The 24,911-nt window shown below is 33.7% G+C and overlaps 1 protein-coding gene across 2 annotated transcripts in view; it reads right to left on the bottom strand.

Annotated features, from left to right (window-relative positions):
- Positions 1-3,039: 3,039 nt before the first annotated feature.
- Positions 3,040-24,911, bottom strand: part of RAP1B (RAP1B, member of RAS oncogene family) — a 40,510-nt gene continuing 18,638 nt past the window's right edge. For both annotated transcript variants that reach the window (XM_072973044.1, XM_072973045.1), the window contains exons 2-8: positions 12,509-12,590; positions 11,441-11,509; positions 10,150-10,206; positions 9,067-9,207; positions 7,353-7,496; positions 6,559-6,675; positions 3,040-4,284 (exon numbers count right to left, since the gene is read on the bottom strand). In XM_072973044.1, the coding sequence (XP_072829145.1) occupies positions 6,589-6,675; positions 7,353-7,496; positions 9,067-9,207; positions 10,150-10,206; positions 11,441-11,509; positions 12,509-12,565 (555 nt within the window). In that variant the 5' untranslated portion in view covers positions 12,566-12,590 and the 3' untranslated portion in view covers positions 3,040-4,284; positions 6,559-6,588. The remainder of the gene's footprint in view (positions 4,285-6,558; positions 6,676-7,352; positions 7,497-9,066; positions 9,208-10,149; positions 10,207-11,440; positions 11,510-12,508; positions 12,591-24,911) is intronic.

Below are 24,911 nucleotides of genomic sequence, written 5' to 3'. Positions count from 1 at the left end.
TTGATTTAAGTGAATATATTATTCACATAAGAATCCTGTTTTCAGGAAAATCCAGTTTTCAGGGAAAAAACCCTGCATTTTGACCCAAATGCTAAATATGGATAATTACCTCATTTAAGTCACTCTACAAGGAAAATCAGGTTAAACTAGGTTCGTAATATAACAAAATAATAAAAATTCTCTCTGCACTATGTCAGACAAGTCGGGATAAATTAATGCCTACAAATTAAAAAAATCTTCATACATATTAAAAAATGATACCATGCTTTTCTAAAATCATTAAATTGCCTCAAATGGAAATCTCTTAGAAAGTTTAACAGATTTTACCAACTGAGCTTTGTTCATTTGCTGACTATTCCTCCCTAGTAGAATGCAAGCTCCTTGTGGGCAGAAGATCCCTGCTGTATCCATGCTGGCATAGTGAACAGTGCTCAGAACATGGAAAATATGCAGTACTGAATGCGTTTGTTGATTCTTAGATGGAACAATCAGTTGGATATCCCTAATTTTGTATAAAACTTAATTTTTAAGGTCAGTATCCTATAGGCCACACAAAGGATGTTCTAAGGGAGCAAGTTCAAAGTATGTGCAACATGTGTAACACTTTTCCAGCATTTAGAAAATGGACGTATTTAGCAGTATTTTTTTTCTACCATTCAAAGATAAACTAATGTCAAGCCTACAAACTTAGTTGCTACATTAATAGATTTAGTAGCCAGTTTTGACAAGTATCAGCAATATCACAAGAACTCACGCATTCTTCTCTCAATGGTCAGTTAAGAGAACATAAGTCTAGTTCTATTTTCAGTCTATTCCACTTCTCTCATGCTTTCATAAAATGCCAGATGTACTGATGCACTGCAAAAGATTTTAAAAAATTTGAGTCTTATAAATCACAATTTGTCAAGGCTCACTGACAGTTTGAGAAATAAGCCTACAAACACTATGATTTCTAAGATAAGGTCATAAGAGTATTAATTATAAAATACTATAACTCTACATTTCCAAGATAAAGAGGAGACAGAATAATAGATGGGGACTAAATTCAATGAAGACACAGACTGAAGTAAACTAAAAGAAGAAATGTTGCAGTTATGAGTTTTGATTCTAAATTTGCTGCCCTATATCTAAAGATAATTAAAATTTAAAGCAAAGCAAAACTTACTTTCATAAATGGAGATTTTAAAGCTTTCTACTCAAGATGTCCACATGTGGTAAAGATCATGTATTTAAGAAAAAAAAGCTAAATCCCAAAGTCAAAACAGGGTTTTTACACTTTTTAGAAAAATCAAGTAAAACATCAATCTGATATTCTCCAAAAATTCACGCTTCTCCAAGGATCCTTGGGGACATGAAAAGTAACTCATGAGCTTTCTGAATTATTTCAGTATTTTTTCCACTTAGGCACCAGAAAACTCAATCTCCGTATGATTTGCATTTCTAAGCTGCTGTTATTATTCTGTATGGGAGACAATGGTGCTTTTTGCCAAACCACAGCATCATTTCTATTGGCAAAATACAAAATAAAAACAAAAATACTGACCTAGAGGATGACACTGGCCATGTAATTCACTGTCCTTAACTCCTATAAAGTAGGTGCTACTATCATTCCCGTTTTATAGACAAAGCAACCAAGGAACCTAACCAGGGTCACATGTTAGGAAGTGGCAGAGCTGGGATGTGAAATCCAGGAAATCTGGCTCTAGAGCCCATATTCTTATTCACTATACCAAACTGGCCATTTTATAGCCCTAACACTGATCTGTAATTAATGTGTTTCCCACTAGGATCAGTAGTTCTCAACTGGGGTGATTCTGTCCTCCCTGAATCTAACTGGAGGACACTAGGCAATGTTTAAGAGACAATTTTGATTGTCTCAACTTGGGAGTGGGGGTGGTAACACTGATGTCTGGTGGGAAGAGTCCAGGAATGCTGATAAAAATCCTACAGTGCACAGGAAAGCCCCCCACAACTCACTGTCTAGCATACAATATCCATAGGGCTGAGACTAAGAAACTCTAAGGTAAAGTATAAATTCTAGGATGGCAGGGTCTGAAGCTGATCTCGGTTGCTCTTCTATCCTCAGATCTAGAAAAAACGCTTGACAAGAGATTACTTAAATTTCTCTGTTGAATATTTATGTTTTTAAGATTCCAGAAGTCAGCCTGGCACGGAGCTGGTAGGCAACAAACATTTATTAAAGGTAACTGAATTAATGGTGGTGCCCTCAAAGAGGGCCAATGAATGTACCAGGACATAATAAACTGAAGTGATTTTAGTGCTCCACAATTCCAAAGAAACATTTTTTTCATTAGATACATGGAACCTTTAAATATTCAGAACTCTGTGAATTAAATATGTAAGGAATAAGACTTTTTTCTTCTTAAAATGAAGGCCTTTAAATGTCCCATTCAAATACCAAGTACTCAGGGGATTACCAGACACCTCAAAATCAGATGGTATCACTAATTAATTGCTGATATGCTCCAGTGGCTGGCAAATACTTTGAGAGTCTGAGTTAAGCTTTGTTTTACAAATTTCAAAAAAGAACTGAATTAGAGCATACAAAAGACAAGGATAGACCCATTTTATAAAAAGATAGTAGTACCTGAGTCCACGTCATTTAAAGATTTTTATAACCATAATACTCTAAATATAACTGTACCCTATAATTTAAAAAAACCCTAAGTGTAACATCTGCCAAAGTATTTTCAATTCTTTCTCCTATACCTCAAAGAGCTACTGAATATTACCCAGAATGCATATGTTCATAAATAGTATTGCTTGATTTACAAAAAATTCTTTCAAAGGAAAAATTTAAAAGATGGTTATGTGGATATTCAAACAATACTAGGAAAAATATCTGACATTTTTTACTCATTATTTCTATAATTAATGAATCGGTCTAGCTTGCCCAAATGTTAAGTTATGAAACCATGCTATGCAAAATGCACCTATTACATTTAAAAAGAAGTTAAACCCATATTTATTTACTAGCACTGTTAAACATTACACAGAACACATTCAAGTGGCAAGTAATTATAATGCAAGCCCTTGCATGGCAATCCAAATTTATTGAACTACTGATGCTAAGTTATACAAAATTGCACCACTTTAATTAAGGCTTTTAGTTTACATTTGGCCACCTCAAAGTAGTTGTAACATTAGGTTGGTCAATTTAAATACTGTGGCTCCCTGTTGGATAGACACACAATCTTTACACCCAAACATTAATGCATACAAAGCAACAAGGCATTGTTAAATAAAACAGCAATAGTTACTGCAACTTAGGCCTTGTGACCAATTACACATGATTAAAATTACTTCCCACATTCACATCCACAGTACTCGTCCACCATTTAACATCTCAACCAAAACGTTACACATGTGAAACAATCACTAACAGGCAAAAATACTAAACCTGTATATTTGGTATTGCAAATACACTTATGCATGAGCAAGCAAGGGATTCACAGTGAGAATCTACAGCTGCAGAAGCCTGAAAATGATTTACAAAAATTGTTAAATCATTAAAAAATTGTTTGAAAATATACACTTCTTGTTGTAGACCCCCACTGTACACACAACTATAAACATTGTTCCCTATGTAAACAAAAAAGGAAACACATAATAAGAGATCTGAAAAGTCTGGACATTTCCTTCCCAACAGATATTAAAGGCAACGTCTTTAATCTAAGACATTATACTGAAAGGACTATCATATTTAAAGACAAAATCACTGTCTCCACAGGTTTTTTAAAAATTAAAAAAACTATATAGCTGTGTTAATCAAAGCGCTTATTTGTACAATACAATGATAATGACCTTGAATTTCTTAAAAAAAATTACAATAAGCTACAAGTATCAAAGAAGCAAAGTTATCTGGAGTAGTCTATATAGGAGCTCTTTGGACTTTCTTTTATTATGCTAAAATAGTGGTGCTTTTAGGATTTACATTATTGTACTCTCCAATACAAAGTATGGGGTGTGTTAAAGTATACAGTACACCATTTTCATACATGTACAACATTGGTGGATGAAAAATGTCTCTTAGCAGTAATACTGGATTGTAGCCTCTGGTTTTACCAGCAGCATACTCTAGGACTATTATATAAGTAAAAATCTCTTTTGTGATACTGGAAAGTGATTAGAATGTGCAAACTGATAAAGTAGCTTTCATCCGCCTCTTAAAGGGTACCACCACAGAAAGTCCATTTAAGATGTTGGTAGGTTTAACAAAGTTGGAATGCTGGCACTGTTGAATTGGGCAACAGTTCTTCAGACCTGCCAAAAGGAAAAAATTAAAGTAACTGAAAACATAGGTTGTAAACATTAAGATTCAAAGGACATATTAAGACAAACAGTGCTAAAGTGTCAGAAATAAATATAATACACGTTCTTGTACTTGTCATTACACTAATATCAATGTACCATAATTCACAGCAAAGCATTAGTAGACATTTTCATCTTTTTTGGAATGATTTCATTTATTCTGCTGAGTTTTTGAAAGTCAGTCATGGAAGTTTTAGGTACAAAAGGGAATATACCTTAGTGTAAATTTCTGTGTACCGCCTTACAAAGTTTAAAAGCGAAAAACCCCAACAACAAAAAAAGAACCCTCCAAACACCACATTATAACTTTACATCAGGTCAACTTTATTAGAATTAGGATTATAAGACAGAAAGCAATATTAACAAAATGGGTGATCCTGTTAAGTGTTTACAATTCTAGGATTACATCACAAGTACAGAATGCATAACTAACCAGGCTTTCTAGTATCAGAAAATCAAGACTTTTCTTCCCTAGTCTTCAAATAGAGTGGCTAAAAACCTGGTTCAGTGAAGCTGACAAAATGGAATTTATTTCACGATGACTCTTTACAGTTGACAGCTATGTAATTTCTAAATTTAAACAGATTCTATCAACTTTAAGATGGATGTCGAAAGAGACTTATTACGATAAAATCTTACCTAATTAAACTTAGAAAAATTGAGAGTGATGTAAAAGAAAGTAAAATCAGAACTCACTGCCTGTCAACTATTTATTTACTATGGATGATTTTCTGCATACATGCCTGGGCCAAAAACAAAAACAAAATACATTTCCTTTCTAAAATTGGTTTTCTGAGAATGAGGCTTGTTGTAAGCTCCAGAAAGGTTGTTGATATAGATGTGGTTGCTGAAATAATTTCCGCTAATGTTTTGAACTTTAAGTCCTCATTTAGAGTCTCAATGAGCGTGCTAAGTTTTCTAAATCCAAGCAGACTGAATGTAGCAACTTGGAAAGGACAAATGGGAATGTGTGAGCTCAAGCACATGTGCATTTAAGAATGGGCACGTAGTTGGAAATGAGAGGATATAAAAAATGAGAGGTTGTATCTCTAAATAGAAAGCCTTAAATGGAAAGTAGGGACAAAAACTTTAGAAAGATACAGAATCAGAGTGCTACGGTGGTATAGGGCCATTTAACACAGGAATGAGAGCCACAAACATCACAAGTTCTCAAGGGTAAGAGTGTAGTAAAATATGGTTTAATGATAACTGGCAAAGAGCAGCAGCTAATAAATGAGGGTTTACCATGTGCCCAAACACTGAACTAACTGCTTGACAAGTATTAACTCATTTAATATGAGTATTTTCAAAAGCTGTGTTACAGTGTTGTATGTTCAGTTTTCCTTTGCTGTCTCACCTCTGGGTTGTATCTGTGGTTCTTTCTGCCAGGGAACTCTTTATCCCCTAACACAATTTTTACTTACCCACCAGACCTCAACTTAGGTGTCTCTTAATCTGGTAAGATTTCCCCAGATCCACAGTTCACATCTGACTGGTTTGGTACCCCAGTTAAGTGCTCCACTAGTACCCATAACAGGACAGTGACTAATTATGGACTTGGGAGCCAGTCCAGAGTTTAAATTCTGAGCCATGCACTCAGATCATTAGATTCAATTCTGGCTCTGCTATTTACTAACTGCAGGGCTTGAACAGGTAACAATGTTTTTCTGCCTCAATTCACTCATCTGAAATATGGGAATTATAGTCATTTCTGCCTCATAGGATTGCTGTGAGAATTCAGTTAATATATAGGCAGTACTTCAAAGCACCTGGCACGTGACAGGCCAGGAGTTCTTATTATCAGTACTATATTTAATTTATTCTATAATAGTATTTATCATATCTTACAATTTTTGTTTAACTCTTCCTCTAGACCTTACTTAGCTTTAAGGCAACAAAGAAGAAAGCAGAGAAGACTGGTTTTGGTCATCACTGTACCGTCAGCACAAACCAGTGACCCACTGAGGCATGAATATATATTGGATAAACTCATTCCACTTATGTGGAATACCTTACTTCTGATGATGATGTACAAATGAAATTATTTTAATTACTAGAATATCATACTAATTCATGGATATGTGAAAAAGGAAGTATCCATTTCTTTTTTAGAACAGAAAACTCTATACTTGCTGTCTCGACAGAGTACTCTTAATGAAGTTGAAGTTGAAAGAGGAATAAAATGAACAAATAATCAAAAACAGAGGAAAAGATAAATTAACATACCTGGCTCAGAGCTACAACGCATTTAGTATATTAAAGCAGCTGACATGACGACTTTTTGCGGGCCTTCCCAGGCACTGGAGTTTTTCTGTTAATTTGCCGCACTAGGTCATAAAAGATCTGCAAACATATTAACTTTTTTTACATTACAGGAAAATACATCCCCAAAAACTAAAAATGAAAGAGTAAAATGAAAAAAGTGAAATTCCCATGGATATAAATGAACCTCAGAGAGCAAATATTCTGTTCAGTTAAAGAATGAGAGTAAAACCAGGTAATCTTGTAATCACCAACTTCTTTTCTGTTTCTTTTTTTGGGGGGGAGGGGGCTAAAATTGTTCTCTTTAAAATAAATACTGAGTTGAAAGAGCTTCAGAGATCATAGTTCAGTAAGGATATTTACCATCATCCAAAGAGAACAATCCTTTACTCTTCTTCACCTCTATGTATCTTTATTCTACAGCATGACTTTAAGCCTCTTCAAGGCAAGACCCATTCATACTGTTTTGAACTTATCTTCACCTTTTATATAACATCCTTCACATACCTGAAGACTAAATCTGTCTTCTCCATCTCTATCATCTTCTATCCAGCCCTCCTTTACTTTACAGTAAATTCCACTGTACCAGCATTTAATAGAGACTCATAGCATCATCGCTTATTATTTAATGTAAAACTTTTGCCTATTTGATCAACAAAGCATCCTGAGTACAAATTAACTTGGAGTTGTGTTAACACACACATTATTTTCCATTACTTTTGAATGAATTCCAAATCAAGTGTTACATTTTACCATACCTCATTAACATTTATTTTTGATTTCGCAGAGGATTCTAAGAATGCACAGTTGTTCCACTGTCTTGCTAGATTTTGACCTTGTTCCTTTCCTACAACTCTTTCATCTTCCAAGTCACACTTATTACCAACCAGAATCATTGGAACCTAAAAGGGTAAAAGTAAATAAGTAAATAAATATGCTATGTAAATTCAAATCAAAATTCTAAGAGTCAACTCGAAGGATTACTTTTTATATTATGCCAGAGAAAAATACTAAATTAATAATGTATGATAAAATTTACAGTTAAATATGAAAGCCTTAAAATGTTAATTTAAGAATCTTTCATGTGAAATTTTTAGAAAACAAAACACAAAAAAGAAAGTATAAAAGTGTATGCCATAAAAGCCAATATATTCCAAATTTTATAAAATGTTTCTCCAAGGGATTTAAATCAATTTCAAATTTTCTGGTTTCTTAACATGTATTTACCAAGTACTTATTCTCAATTTTGTAACACAAAAAGGAGAGAGAAATTTGTAAAGCCTCCAAAGTAGAATTTTTAGTTTCTCATATATTCTATGTAAAAAAGCCAGAAAGCAAAATCGTATTAATTTACTAAAAATCTAGACCATATTAGTCATGTGTTTGGATATGTGCGATGTTTGTAGTTTTAAAAGGACAGTATAGGGAAAAATAATACTTATTCTGCAAAACTTCTATTAATCAATTAGAGACTGGCTTTCTAAAAAATTTTTGGAAAAAATCTAAACTAGAAAATTACAAATTTTGGATTTTTAAGGAACAGACATATAGTATTATATTAATAAATACTTGTTTAATGCAATGGATAGAAAACTACATCATCTACCAGAGACACTGTTAAACAACTTTACTGAGGTTGCTGTAGGGTCCCCCAAAGTTCTGCCTCAGAAGTTTAGGAAATGGCGGCATTTCCCAGCATAGTATGTACCCACAAGCTCTCAAAATATTTGCTATAATTAAACTATACATAGTTTCTTAAAAGTTCTTAAAAGTGTGGTGCCCACACCAGCAGCACCAACACCATCTGGAAATTTGTTAGAAATGCAAATTCTTGAGCCCTATCCCAGATCTGCTAAATCAGAAACTCTGGGAGCGGGGCCTGGCAATCTGTTTTAACCAGCTTTGCAGGTGATTCTGATGCAAGCTCAATTTATATATAAATGTGATGAGGATTAAAATAATCCTTTTGAAGTTTCCAACAGGGATTAAACTCCATTATGGTATACTGTGAAGGGGCATTACAGTATACTTCAATTTACTTTAGAATCTAGCCTTTTAAAATGATTATTATTGTACTCCTTCTCTGTCATAGTTGCTTGAGATGTGTTCATGTTGTTCTGATTTTTGTTAAAAAGGCTCTTAAATCTACCAGAAATATGACCAGAACATCAACTGCTCTATTAGTAATACCTGCCACCAACAACTCTCCTTCCTCTCAACCAAATGCATGATTTAAAAATAGAAAGGGTATAAAATTTATTTTACACGGGAAGAGAAGGTTATTTCTCACTTTTTACACTACATATAACGTTACGGATATGTTTTTGCCTTTCAAGGAAAAAGCTTTTGAAAAACAAACAAAAGACCCCAAAATACATGAACTTTGAATTGGATTTAAGTTCAAATTTTTAAATTGGGTATCACTACAATAAGAGTTTGAAATAAAATATATTTATTATGAAGCCAGCTTACATCATCAGTGTCTTTAACTCGAAGAATCTGTTCTCTGAGATCTTGTAAATCATTAAATGTGGACTGTGCTGTGATGGAATAAACTAATGCAAAGCCTTGTCCATTTTTCATGTACAAATCCCTCATTGCTGTAAATTGTTCCTACAATAGGAAGAAAGAATCATTTAAAAACAGTAAGATTTTTTGACAGTTTGACAATTTTCAAAGTCTATAATTAGAGCTCAAAGAAGAATGCAGTAGCATTATGTAAAATTTCTTAAAATTACAGTTCATGGCTATTTGAAAAATTGGTATTTCAATGTCTTTTATTTAAAAATAATACACCAAAGCAGATTTATGTGCAATAAATATACTCTATATAAGTAAAAATGCACTATTTTTATAAGTACTAATGAGACAAAAATGTCCTGTCTCCAAAAGCTACTTATACATAGCTTTTTAATATATCACAATATGTAAGGTACCCAAATTGAATCACCACGTTACTCATAGCTAGCTCACAATGCTCTAGTTCTGTGGGGTCCACCAGTATGCTTACCTATATTTTGCCATTTTCCCACACTTTCCCTCCTTCACTAGATTGTGAACCTTTGAGTGTAAGAACACAGTCCATGGCACATATCGGGTACTCAAACATTAGTTGAATGAATACCACATATCCAGAATAAATCTTCCCTTCACCTTTAGATACAAACAAATCTAGCTGGTCTGTAAATGCACTGAAGGATGAAAGATACCATTCAAAATACTTCACACAGCCTATGAGGAATAAATGTACACTCAAGTATTTTCCACATTATTTAATATATTTTAATATATTTTAACTTTTTAAAAAAAGTACTAGTGAGACCATGAAAATTTTCATCCAGATTTTCTACTTATTTCAATAAATGACCCACTCCAATTGCAAAGCGCACACACAAAGTAGAACTCAAAAAGATAAAACAATATAAACAGCTTTAAGACTTAATGCAAGCAGTACTTTTAAATAAGCTTAACTAATATTTGTCTACAGAATACTAGCATTTCATAAGGTCAACACTGCACAAGTTGAGCATATACTCTGGTACTTTGTTTACATACCGTTCCTGCAGTATCCAAGATTTCAAGCATACACTGTTGTGCATCTACTTCAACTTGCTGGGGGGGGAAATTAAAATACAGCTTCATTTTTTAATGTATACAAGACTAATATACAAACAAAAGCTAACATGATATTTAAAACAGAGATACAGATTATAACAACTTTACAACTAATCTCAAGTAATACTTGAACTAAACAGGAGGGAAAAATGGCTAGATAACCAAAGTCCACTGATGTCCAAACTGCATGAGATGCAAAAACCATGTTTTCTCAATTCAACACAAGGATATCTACAAGATGCAAATTCAGTATGAATCACTCACCACTTAATTCTGGATAGGAAATTATTTCAAAATAGCTTAAAGAAAAAATTGTTTTAAACCAGTAATAGTCCCAATGAGATCAGAAGTTATTCTATCTCAACTCTGCCATACTTTAGGTACACCTTCATTTCTCTAGATAACCACATCCTCTTCACCATACTGGAACAAAATTTCTGGTTTGCAAGGGAGCAGAGAACAATTATCAAATAAATTATATACCCTGTTATCTTTTTCATCTAACATTTCCTAGGAAGAAAAGTTATAGATGTGGAAAGAAGAGTAATATTGCCTCACAGCTGGGGTGCAGGAAGGGGTTTCCCTTTTTTTTTTCCTTTGGTAGACTGTGGACCCAGAGGGAGAAACGGAAACACAATGTCTGCACAGCAGCAAAGGTCAGGTTGGCTGCTATATTAATATGGGGAGATAACTCTGTCTCTACCAAATTAAAAATGTCTGCAGACATTAAGTTTTATTGTCACAAGCTGTGTAAGTGAACACAGAAATAAGCCTTTCTAGTATTATGAGCAGTGGAACTTTCTCAAGGAGTTGTAAGTAGGAAGGTTAGGGAGATTTCTGTACTTACATCTTAATGTTAAAAAGAAGGGAGCCTGAGAGTAGTCAGTCTTTGAGGGGGCAGGAAGGGGAGAGAAACATGAGTTACCACTTGAAATGGATAGCCTAACTTTAAAGTTTGTGTGTCAAATTACAATTTTGGGGTCACTGTAAACTTAAAATTCTTTGAGAGAGAAATAAGAAAGAGCAAGAGTGACTGTTTAAGATCCTCATAAAATGGTAAATATGCAATATCAGGAAATAGTCAAGTGTGATCTTTCCCCACTAATTTTATAAATTAACTCTACTTCTTCATCCTACTTTGTAAACAACATTCAATAATTACTAAGCTAAAAGCAAGAATTTCTATTCATAGTAAACTCAAAAGCAAAAGGCCTTCTAAAGTAACATATACCTTTCTATAAGAATCTTCTATCGTAGGATCGTATTTCTCAACAAAAATTCCTTGAACAAATTGTACAGTCTGCAAAAAATTAACATACCATTATAATTCTGAAAAAGAACAAATTCAAATCTGTACATTTTAAACTACTGATTTCATATAAGTAGTTACATCATTTATTAAAAAAAAAACCCACAACTGCATTTGAACATATACATGTTGTGGGAATATTACCTTAGAAAGCTTAAAAAAAAAATTAATAATCACCATGCTCCTTATTTGGTAAGTCTAGACTTAGCATATATTTAAAAAATTTTAAATAGCTCCTATTTCAGTCTTAAGGGTTTAAACATGAATTTTAGTTAGAAAGTGACTAATTATTTTGTGTACACCCATATGTGCACACTGAAGACACCTCCCCATCACTTTGGATATATTTACAAATGAAAAAGCAGCTCATCCCTCTTGTACACACTTCTCAGTTTGACCCAAGTATGTCAAATTCTGTGCTAGGTGTTCATTCTAAGTGGCAAAGTATGATGGTCAATCTGTCTTATTGTGGGGCTTTGCTAAACTCTGAAATACCCATCAAGTTCTTTCCCCAAGTTTTTCCCCCTTTCCCACCCACCACCCTCAAGTTGTGTCTTCTTTCTTGCTATACTGTTCCTAGATACAGAAAACAGTGGGATAGTCAAAAGTTGTATTTGAAAACACTTCAAAAATAAGCTTTATTTAATTTCTGTAACATAAAACTTATAAGCCAACTCACAATGAGAAAGACCAAAATGTATTCCTATCTGGCTCTGAAATGGGGACCTTCAACACATTTACATGCTCTCACTCTTTAGTCCAAACTGTACTGTGACATATCTCATACTGGTCTGCAACCACTGTTCCAAAGAGAATATGATCTATTTACCCAGAAACAATTATAAGTTGACTAAAATTACAAGAAAAATATGCTGTTTTTAAAATTATGAGATTTCACCTTAACAGATAAAGACAAATATGCAAAACCAAAAACTCAACAGAAAAACAAGTCCTGGAGTGAAAACCTTAGGTACAGCGAGAATGTCTTACCAGAGCAGATTTTCCAACGCCTCCCGAGCCAAGAACGACTAGCTTATACTCACGCATGGTGCAATCTTGTAAAAGCTAGTACCTTATTAAAGGAAAAAAAAAGGAATTCTTAAGTAATATCTTTGTATTCATGTGCTTCTTATACAAATAACACATTCACGCAGATAGATTTATTTAAAATGACTACCATATCATACTACTATGGAGCATTCTGTGAACAGCCTTACTAAAGGACGCTATTAGAAGCGCTCTTTGTAACAATCAGAGGAAGAAAGAAACTGCAGAATTATAGACACGACCTTTCACCCTATCCTAAATTCAATTACAATAAAATATTCACTCTATCAACAAAAAGGAGGGGGGCTGAAAAACAGCACAAAGAGGCATTTTGTTGGCTACAAGATGGCAGTGATAGACATGTTATTTCCCTTTTATGAACCACCTACAACCTTGAGTCACAAGTAGCTGAGTTCCTACCAAGTACAAGGATATACCCGATGAACAACAAAAAAAATCCTGCCCTCAACTGAGCTAACATTCTGGTAAAGATGAATAGGATAGAGGACAAGTCTGCAAGCAAATCCAGCTCATTACCTGTATCTGTACATAAAATTTTATTGAAATACAGCCATACCTACTCGTTTGCGTATCATCTGTGGTTGCTATCTTGTAATGGCAGAGCTAAGTAGCTACAACAGAGGCCATCTGGCCTGCAAAGCCTAGAATATTTACTATGTGGCATTTACAGAAAGAATTTGCGGCCACTGAGATACACAAACGGTAAATGAGTTAGCAGAGAGAGTAGACTAAATAGTTATTCCTGAAGTACGGGGGAGAGGAGACAAAAAGTCAGGAATCAAAGGCAGATCTCAAGAATATGAGTGCCCAGACTAAAAAGTCTCCTAAGCATTCAGCATGATGCAACAGTGGAATTTAAAAAACAAAACAAAACAAAACAGCCTATATAAAGGCTCATCATTACAAAACTTCAGTATACTAAGGACAGAGAAAGAAGATTCTAAAAGTTTCCATGGGTCGGGGATAACATGAGAATACAAAATTCCCACACTCCTAGAAAAAAATTATTGGCCAGTGGCCATTATGGTACGAAAGTAGCCACCAGAACAGGTTTTGAATCTTCCTAATCAAGAAATGACAGTTCTTTAGTCATAGTAACAAGTAAATACCAGGATTGGTTTAAACACATTTAACCAACCAATAACCATTTGCTTTAGTGGATAGACTTCTGTGAACTAGTCTATTATTGACAATCTCTTACTTCTGAAAATTAGTCAATTAAGAATGGACTTACTTTGGCACAATATTTCTTTGCGTTAAATCTCTGTATGTTTTTTCCTTCCAGCCCATGCTCTTTGAAAAAACTTTCCCAAATCAAAATACCACCAAAAAAGCTGCTAAATTTCCCACTTACTAGTTCCTATATTTTATTTGTCAATTCACTGAATCATTTCACGACTTTTCTCCAGTATTGGAACATTGTCTCCTTAATTTTTGTGAACTGCAAGGTCCTTACCATACTACGATTTTAGGAAAGAGGATACGAAATAAAAGTTGAATCAACTTTCAGCTTTAAGAATATTCCACATTGTAGTGTGCATTTAATTTGGGACAAATAAATTATTCTTTGTAAACATGTAACTGAAGTCAGGTTTAATTCTTTAAATGTAAAAAGCCATTTAGAAGTAGGGTTATTTAGGTGATAATTCCATTATCAATGCCATGCAGACATTAGCCAACCACACAGATGTACATTAATATTTGAGAAATATTTAAAAATACTTAGGATTCTAATGAAAAACACCTTCAAATTTGTGTTTCTGAACCCAACTAGAGGGAATGTAGTAACTTTGGGGACAAGAATTTCCTAAACATCCCAAAGAGCAAACCAATTAACTTTAACACAAATAAAATTAGACTCATCTCCTTGCATTCTTTTATCCTTTATGTAGCTGGGCTGTGTCACTTTTGATGACTTCTTTGCAATTGTTTATCTATAACTAAAAGAAGACTCACTTCAGTGAACACCCATCAAAATGCCAACCAGTCAGTAACTGCCTCACTTGAGTGACAGTGCTTTTACACCTGACATTAATTCACTCCTGCCTTTGAAATTCTGTCAATCTTCAGAGTTGGAAATTCCTAAAACCCTGTAAGACTAGCAGTCTGTTCTGTTCAGGGGAGGCAGTATCAGATTAGGATAGCTTTTCCTTAAGTAATCAATAATTACAGCTTTGTGTTTTTTGTTTAGATACTGAATGGTATCTCTTATTCTGATAGTTGACCTGAAACCCCCATTTGGCATCATTCCAAATGACACCCTTAGACAAACAGGTATACTGAACAGGTTGTCTTGTGTCCAATCTATTCTTTGAATTTCCTATTAGATGAGTCAGTCTCAACAATGATGGGCGCTCCAGTGGGTTCCTTGAGCTCACATAGCTAAATCTGTTATCCTGGATTTGTACAAAGTAGATTTTTATATAAGGCAATTAGGCCTTTTGGTTTTGACTTGGAGTGTACTATTTGATAAATATTTTTGCCATTAGTTTATAATTCTTCAGCTACTTGCTTTGTTTTTATTCACTTACTTGTGTAAAGTTTTGTCTCATGTGTTTTGTTTTGTCCTGGACTGTCTTGTTTCCATTCACTGAATAAGGGAGTGCCCCATTTGGAATGGATGGACGCACAGGCCTGGTAAGTCTCTAATGCAATTCAAACTGCCCTCGGCAAGAAAGGTTGAAGATGAGTAAAATCAGTTATCAATTCAGGCAAAGGTGAGTGACTAGTCAAAATTCACGTTGGGTCACTTGAACTTTCACAATGGCATTATAAGGTCAGTAACTGTGAGGCTGATTATGTGGCACCTTCCTAACTTCTGCTTGGTCAGGGAACCTGAGAATCTGTAAGGACACATCTGTTAAACAAATTTTTAAACTCCTTCTGTCATCTCTCCATGCTGCTATAAAGGTGCATGTGGAAGTCGTAGCTAATGTTCTTAAGAGCACCAACAATGCTGAAAAGAGAGGCAAATGCCAGGTTCTTATTAGGCCATGCCCCAAAGTCATCATCCAGTTCTGTACTAATAAAGCTTGGTTACCCTGTCAAATTTGAAATTGATGATCACAGAGCTAGAAAAACAGCTGTAAACCCCATAGGCAGGTTAAACAAGTGTGGAGTGATCAGCCCCTAAAGTTGATGTGTGACTCAAAGATCTAGAAAAATAGCAGAATAACCTGCTTCTATCCTGTCACTTTGGTTTCACTGTACTGACAACTTCAGCTGGCATCATGGACCATGAAGAAGCAAGACAAAAACACAGGAGAGGAAATCCTGGGTTTCTTTTTCTAGGGATGTAATACATACATGCAAATAAAATGCCTCAATGAAAAAAAAATCTTAAGTACTCTTAAATCATTTTTATTTAGGAATAATTTACATCCAGTAAAACAAGCAGATCTTAAGCAGTATAGTTAAATGAGTTTTGGCATATCGTAATACCCTCGCAATCACAAACACAGCTCTCATTAAGATTTGAAACACTTGTTACCCAGGAAGTTTCCAAAGTCGCAGTTAATTATCCGAACACTTTTTTCTTGACTCTAGTGATCTCTTGCTTATTTGTCAAGGCTATAACCTTTTCTAGGAAGAACTTCTCCATCTTTCATAAACTCCCAATGTAATCTTCACTCTTGCACTTACATTGGTAAATGACAAAAACAGTGACTTTGACAATTGTAACGTAACAACAGGACTTATGGCCAACTTTTGATATGTCAAAATTAATACTTTAAGAGGAATTATAACTATTGAAAAACTATGAGACAAATTAACATTAAACAATCAGCTTCTTTAATTGGCATTCTGGGGTCCCCAAATAAAATGACTAAAATAGTCTCTCTTACTCCTCTGTTCAAACCTTTGGAAACCTACCCTACCTGAATCATTCTGTCTCTTTATACTACCCACAAAACCTTTTATTTTATTCCATCTGCTCCTTACCTATACCTCTGAAATGAACTACTCTTTTTGACGGTTTCTCAGCAAAAGAACAATTATACTAAATAACAGTCTCTTTAAATAGCTAAAGTAGAAGGCAGAGCTACAGAAATTGAATTTAAAGTCTGGTCTAGAATTTACTTGAAGTTATATTTAAAGTTTTTCTACATTTCAGGAAAACTGACAGAAATTTGTTGCAGAATTCCAACTTAATTACAAATTAAAATTAAAAATTAATTACTTAATTTCATCATAAAGGAAAAATGTTAAAAGCAGCAGGATAGGAAAGACCAGATTCAAATAACCCAGCATATGTTAAAAACTGGCCTTGAGAGAACAAGTTGCTAGAATGAGTCAGGTTCATCCATATTATTGCTTTTATCAGTAATTTGTTCTATTCCTTTTTCTTTAATGAGTCCAATCCCACTGTTTTTCTTCTATTTCTTATTGATTAAAAGCATATCTATTGTATGGATATATGTTATTTTTCTTAGCCATGCATCAGCTGATGGACATTTGGATTATTTCCAGATTGTGGGTGTTATAAATAAAACTTATCAGTTTGTTTTAATTTCAGTAACTCAACCAAAAAGAATTTTTATTACCGAGTTATAGTGTCCAGGAAATTGAAAACATTTCAAATTTTGAAGCAGAGAAATATGAAAGACATCAACAGACTTTCAAATCTAAAAAACATAGTGACAAACACATCTAACTTAGCAATAAGCAGCTTTCTAACAAGGAACACTGATAAGAGAACCACAACTGAGAAAAATCATTCTGTCATTAATTTTTTGCCAATATTTCCTTATATGGACAATCAATCAAAATATTTTCATTTAAATCCTGACAAAACCAATACTAGGGGTATTATTCTCCTTAAAAAAAAAAAAAGTCTAACAGTACAACAGCCAAGATTTGAACTAGTATCTATTTTTCAAATCTGTGTTTTCTACTATACCAGCTTTGAGAAACTGTATACAGTTTCTAAGCCTGGGATAAAAAACGGATTTCTTTATGAAGGCCAACTATGATTTACAAGCAATGGCCATTAGTTCTGTTTTTAAAATTTTCTGCACAACTTTAAGATGGGTAGACTTGTATCAGAATTAAAAAGGGGCTTTGTGGTTACTACTGTTTGAGACATTGAGAATAATTGTTCTCTTCCACTGAACCCCAAAGACAGACAATTCTGACAGCATAGCACAGTGGTTCCACAGAACCTAAGTTTCAAATCCTGGTTTTGTCTAACTTTGGGCAAGTCATGAAACCTTTCAGAGCTTCACTTTTCTTACAGGAAAAATGGAGACAATAATACCTACATGATAAGGTTGTGAGGTGGATACACATGAGAATAAACTCCACAAAACAAGGATTTTTGTCTGTTTTACTATATCCCTAGAACCTCAAATAGTGACTGGCATTAGTATGTGCTCAACTAATTAAGGAATGAAATGTACTAATTTCCCTTTAGAGTCCTTGCACATAGTAACCAATAAAAGGCAGCTTTTAAAATAATAATAGCAATGTCCTGGGTTACTGCTCAAAACAGTGTAGCAGAACTAATGTTCCCTCAGTTAAGAGTTACTGCTCTACCCTTTTACCTACTAGTTCAATAAAATATATAAGAATGCAAGAGGAAGACTGCTATTCAGTTTTTGTCTGATTTAGAAAGTTTCTTCTAGGTAGGCAAAGAGATACAATGCATAGGCTAAAACTATATTCCAACCATATGTGAGTTTCTGTCCTTACTTCAGTTCTCCTGTCACTACAACCACTTCGGAATATGTTTAAAAAAAAATCAACTGAACTATAATTCTCTAGCTATACACGCTAAGGTTTACTACTTACATATTCCACCAAATCTAAGAAGTACTTTAAAAATATATTTTAACATCTTTGAGACTGCAATGTGTCTTACAGCAAATTATGTCAACACAAAAAGGAAAAAGCTAAGTATATATCACTATTTTGAATTATTTTAAAATGTATTTAGGGGGAACGACTGGGAAATAACCCTCTTGTAAGTCTTTAAAAAACATTACTATGCAAAAATCCTGTAATACTAGTGTTTTCTCTGACTCTAAATATTAATTACACAAGTCAATGATGAACTTTACTGTACCTCAAGTTATACAGATTGTAATTTTGATGATCTGGGGCAAATCTCAGTATTACCACATTATGAGTGGTGAGAAAATCTTGAGATTGCAATGTAAGGTGAATTTTAATTCTCTTAAACTGTATGTATGTCTGTATATGGTAGTGGATTGTCTTTCTTCTTTTGCTTATGTTTTTCCTGACAGTTTTATTACTAATAAAACAGTAAATTTATAAAATACACAAATGAAAATTAAAAATAGAAGGTGAAAGAGAAGTTGTGGAGTTGTCTTATAATAACCCCATGTTACTGTAACTTAAGAATGTTGGTTAACTATTGGCATTTTTAAAAAGTGAGAAATTGGATGAAGGCAGTCAAAAGGTATAAACTTCCAGTTATAAGATAAGTATTAGGTATGTAACATACAACACAATAAATATAATTTACAGTGCTATATATTATATCCAACTGTTATAAGAGTAAACCTTAGGAATTCTCACAAGGAAAAATAGTTTCCTTTTCTTTTGATTTTGTATCTATATGAGATGATGGATGTTCACTAAACTCACTGTGGTAATCATATCATTATGTACGTCAGTCACATCATCATGGTGTACACCTTAAACTTATACAGTGCTTTATGTTAATTTTATCTCAATAAAACTGGAAGGGAAAAAGTGGCGATTAGAAACTCAAAAAAGCCAAGTAGACAGTCACTCAACTCACAATGAATAATAATTATAAGTTACTGATACTGGCAAAAAGGTACTGACATCTTAAACATTTTCCTCTCACGTCAAAGCAACATCTGTCTTTTTATTATCATGCTGAAAAGTCTAGAAAGAAAAGACAAACAGAGAAGCAAAGGATGCAAGTTCTAAGTACTTTAACTGGCATGCCTTGAGGAAAGGATTGTATTCTGAGAAGCCTGCTGATGTGCTGTGTCTTCTTGTACACAAATAGGAAATAAAGATTAAGACATATACAAGTATCTTTGAAATTATTAGAAGTATATCAGAAATTATTAAAAGATGGTAGCTAGACTTATGGTGATCATCTCATAACTCTCATAATGTACATAAATGTTGAAATGCTGTTGTACACTTAAAACTAATAAAACGTTGTTATACGTCAATTAAAAAATTAACAGAACTCTGACTATTAGGTATTATTGCCATGGACTGCCACTTAAAAGAGATGGGAAGAACAATTAAAACTATTTTATGATCAACGGGAAAACTGACACAAATATATTTTAACAACCTTCAAGAAGTTAAGGGCAACATCATCAGAAAATGTTAGATGAAGATGTGTCAACAATGGGAGATATCTTGGCTAAACATTTTGCCAAAAATTATGGTGCTACTGGTCAACTGTAAAACATTCTAGTTTGAATTTCCAACACAGGTGATGGAATTTTGTTGGTTTATGTATGTTCTCTTTTATGACATTCCTTGTAAGTAATGGTGCTTATCTGTAAAACTGGATGTGGTCTAGAAATTAGCTGTAAAGTTAAGAATTGTAAATGAACAATAAGGAGCTTATATGTTAATCTGAAACTCCAGAATTATTTCAACCAAGCTTTACTCTATGAACTCACCAATTACATTAACTCATTAATTAATGAGGGAATCCCAGACCCCCATTTTCTTTGGGTGGTTAACAGGCAAGAACATAGCATATACACAAAATGAATTTATCAGTTGTGCCATTTCTCACTTATACTTCATCAGCAAGAAAGCGCGTATCTACAAGAGAACATTTATACAATTATAAATATGAAGCATGATTCACACCATTTCTCCAACAACCTAACATTACAGATGAAGAAAACCAATTAAATTCGTAAAGAACTATCAAGTCACTAAAAATTTCACTACAGTTTAAACTAGAAGCATTTTCTACACGAATTTTTCAAATGTACAAATATTTCTGCTACCTATCTTTGAATAAAAAAATTGGAGGGGGGGAATTTTTGGTATTATGTCATTTGCATTTAAAGACTCCCATTTTAGTTACACAGATCTCCTAAAAGCTACACAACTACAACCAACCCCTACATCAATCAAAGTAAATGATAGCTATATTTTTTGCAAAATACTTGGGTATCCTATTTACTAATCTGAAAGGTTGTTTTAAGCATTTCTTCCTATAACTTTCTCCATTTACTTTAGAGACTTATCTTTGCTTTCATTGGTTCTTTTCGTCAATTTAAGAAGTTGTTTAATTCTAGTCTCAGTGAAAATCATAGCAAAGACATGGAATGAAAAGAAAAAAACCTCCTAGGGTTCCTTCCCAAGTTGAGTTTCACTGGCTGCTTTGTAACTGCTTGAAATGAAAGTCGAGGAAAGGAGACACAATTATATTCTACATTAAGTTGAGTAAATTTAACTAAGATAGTATTTCATCAATCAGAAGTTATTGACTGGAATACAAAACAGTAATGGATGCTATAATGATTCTGAGCAGAAAATTCTGAAGATATTTATGAGTCAAAGAAAATAAACTTTCAGTAAACTTTTAGTCTAAAGGGATTCGCTATATAAAAGGACAATATAAAAAAACTGATTCAGTTATCTGCCATTCTGTATTGAATATAATATTTTGCATTAACAACACCTAGGGCAGACCCAGGTTCAGATATTACTTCCCCAATTATGAACTACAAGGGTAAATAGAAAAATTACTGGGGAAATTTTTAAAAAGCATTACAAAATGACAAATTGATATACTAAAAAAAAAAAAAACAACTCTTGGCTATTTACTTGGTGTTGAGATTTACTGAAGACCTACAATGAACCAAGAATTGTGCTAGAACCTGAGGATTAAAAAGGAAAATCTAAGAAATGACATTTTTTATCAAGATTACTGTATTACAGCATTCAATATTCGACATGACTATGTAAAGAGTGCCTTCTACAAGTCAGGCTCTGTTCTAGGCAAAGGGAATAAAGTAGTGAACGAAAGATTCTGTCCCAATAATTTATAACTTGGAATGACCAATAAAATCAATATAAAGTATGCTAATTTGGCAAGTGCTACGGAGAAAAAATATAAAACAAGCTAAGGGAGATAGTGTGGGGATGGAGAGATTATTTTAATCAGGGTGGTTATGAAGGACTCTAGTTAAGGTGAAAGTATGATATAGCTCAATCATTTTAATAGACTGATACTAAATCCTATTTTCAACAAAAAAGTCTACCATTAGGCATTCTTCTGTTCAGTATTTTTCAAATGACATCTTTGCTGGGGTGATGTGCCAATGAATTTGTCATTTGGGAAAGTCACAGAGATTTGTCTAGGATCCAGGAGAGCTCACTGCTTCAATGCCCCTTCTTCCTCTGCTAATAGGGGCATAAATGGGATTTGTTGAGGAATCTAAACATTAGTTGGTCTTATGAGGTACCATTATTCAATATGTACAAAATGGCCCTCAGTGATTTCCTTTGCCAGCTCTGTATATAGGAGGAGATTCATGACCTCCACCCTACCCCCACCATTGTGTAGAAAGAATAACGCATATATCGGGAGAGAATGTTCCTGACTGGCAAATACTCAGAATGCAGTTTTTAGGAGGGCAACGTCAAGGAAACATCTCTGAAGCATTTTCGCACTATCTCCACCCACAATGATCGTTCCTCCTTTCTGACAAGCTGCATCAAATACTTTAGGACTTGATTATATACTATCTTGTATTGTTTTCCAGGATGAGATAAAGAGCTGTAGAAAGCAACATTATCTTGAGACTTAAGAGGCTTGGCTTTATTTTAGAAGTTAAATAACTTGAAATAAATAACTTTATTCTCAATTTCCAGGTGTCTTGTCTGTAAAACAAGGAAATAAGGGAAGGTGGAAGTATTGAGCATAGAGATGTTTTACTTAGCCAGGTTGGCATGTAAATACCACAGGCAGTAAGGTGTTAATATAGTGTGGACTGTGGGCAAACAGAATGAATGCTTATTCAGCTAAAGTCATTTGAATACTAAAAACTGAATATTGTGAAAACCAACAAATCCATTTGAGGTATAGAGAATTGGACTCTGGGCTACCAGTTTTTTACTTCTGGACTAGATGATCTCTAAGGCCCCTTTCAATTCCAAAATGTATTATTAACACCATTCTGAAGAATTATACATAGACATAACTTTAAAAGTATCTCAATGTTATATTCCCTCTTCTTAATATAAAAAACAATATACAGTTGACCCTCATACAACATGAGTTTAAACCACGGGGGAATCCACTTATAGATGAATCTTTTTCAATAAAAAATTTTATTATTGGGTCAGCCTCCACGCACCCCCCACCCATGTCATTCAATGGTCAATTTTATTTGTGTTGGCAATAACATTTAATGATCATGTAAATATTCTTTCCCCAACTTCATAACTGAGGTTTAAAATTATAGACATTGTAGAATTATTATCTTTCAAACATAATACAGATAAAACTAGATAAAAAGACTAGAAACAATAAGGACAATCTCCCTATTCATAGGCTGCCCTATGGGAAAATCCATTAACAACTACTGGGCACTCAACCGGGGCAAGATGCAAAGGCCGTCCACATTTTCTTCTTCCTTCTGGTATGCTAGTTCAAGATGCTTTATGCAATTAAGGCTTGTGGACTTAAAATATGGACTAGGAAACCAAATGTCAACAGGCCTGACCCATAAAACACTGAAATGAATAATAGATTCTTTCAAGACTGCTTTAATTCTATCCAGGATAAAATATAATACACCACCAAACCAAAGAAATTAAGAAAACTTTGTTTATATTAATCCAGTAACAAAATCTGTATCCAAGGTTACTTTGAAAATGCTCGGAATCAATATTATCCTGAAAATGAAATACATCGATTTTTTTAAAAATGATGGACTTAAGTTTAAATGATATAAAGCAATTCTACATTTAAGTAGGTGAAACCAAACAAAAAACCAACTGCTATTTTTAGAGACTATTCTTAACGAAGTATGGCCAATTCATTATCAATAAAGAAAGAAGCCATTTGGCTAAGTTTGAGGACCACACTTAGTTTTTCCTTATACGCACAGAAGGAAAGACTACATCATTTTTGCAGCCCAGAGTGGTAAAACATGGAATCAGGAAATAAGAAGACCCAGAACTGGCTATCTAAGCAATTTACCAGAGAGCTGGTACTTATTTCTAAGATTGTATCTTTATCTGTAAAATATAGACAATGATAATACAGACTTCACAGAGTTTATGGGCAGATTAAACAAGAATATATCGTCTATAAAACCTTAGGTGTTAGTCATTACCATCATCAACTAGATGCAGAGTAGCCCTTGTTTATTTATTTTGGTCTCCCCTATTTGGTCTAGAAATGTTCACTGAATAAAAGTATGATTAGCTAAAGACTAATAATTAATTTCCAGCAAAGGAAAGAACACCTACATTTTTTTAAAAGACCACTAACAAGTTACCTTTTATAGGTAATTTAAATTCATCAATTATTGACAGATGTCATGAATCCCAATGGAAAAAGAACTACACAAATCTAGACATTAAAAAAAATTAGTGTCTTATACTTGCCCTGTAGGAACTGTAATCTTAGTAGAAAAGAAAATGCTCTACAGCAGAATAGTGTTAAAACCAACAACTCTGGGTTCCAAAGACACCTGCTCTCAACCTCATAATCTTACTTATTCTTTAAATCAATCTCATTAATAAATGTAAAAAGTAGGTTATGATAAGAATCGATCCTTAAAAAGGGATAAGCGACATTTTATAACTCCTTTCTGTTAAAATACAATATCAAAGAGTCTCCAAATAGCTACAGTCAAATTAAAAATCTTCTAAAACATTATTGGTAACTCAAGCAATTTTCCTATCCTCACGTTGTTTAGCTACAACTTCTTGTCCTCTCCAGTTTGAAATTCTATGATCCTAAATTATAAATAGAGGGCTAAGTAAAAACACTTAACTACTGGTTCCTGAAGTCAAGTGACATTACTTCTCTCACTGAACACTTTCTGAAAGAGATGATACTTGATTTCTCCTTTCCGCCTCTAACTCCCAAAGTAGTATTTTAGCCGCTAAAGAGGTTTTCTGTGTTCTCTTCTCACTCCTAAATAAAATAAACTAATTCCAATGTTAAAAGAATCTGGTACTAATCTTTTGGAAATGATGATAGAATTCAAAACTTTTGAGTAGATTAAACAATTATTTTTGGAGGAAAAATTAAGAGGTCCAAACACTACCTCTCATACTCTCTTTAAAAAATTAAACTTCTAACAGGGAACTACAAAATAGAAAGTTA

This window comes from Vicugna pacos, chromosome 12 (assembly GCF_048564905.1).
Source record: "Vicugna pacos chromosome 12, VicPac4, whole genome shotgun sequence".
Taxonomy (NCBI): domain Eukaryota; kingdom Metazoa; phylum Chordata; class Mammalia; order Artiodactyla; family Camelidae; genus Vicugna; species Vicugna pacos.
This window is presented reverse-complemented; position numbering and strand designations above follow the sequence as displayed.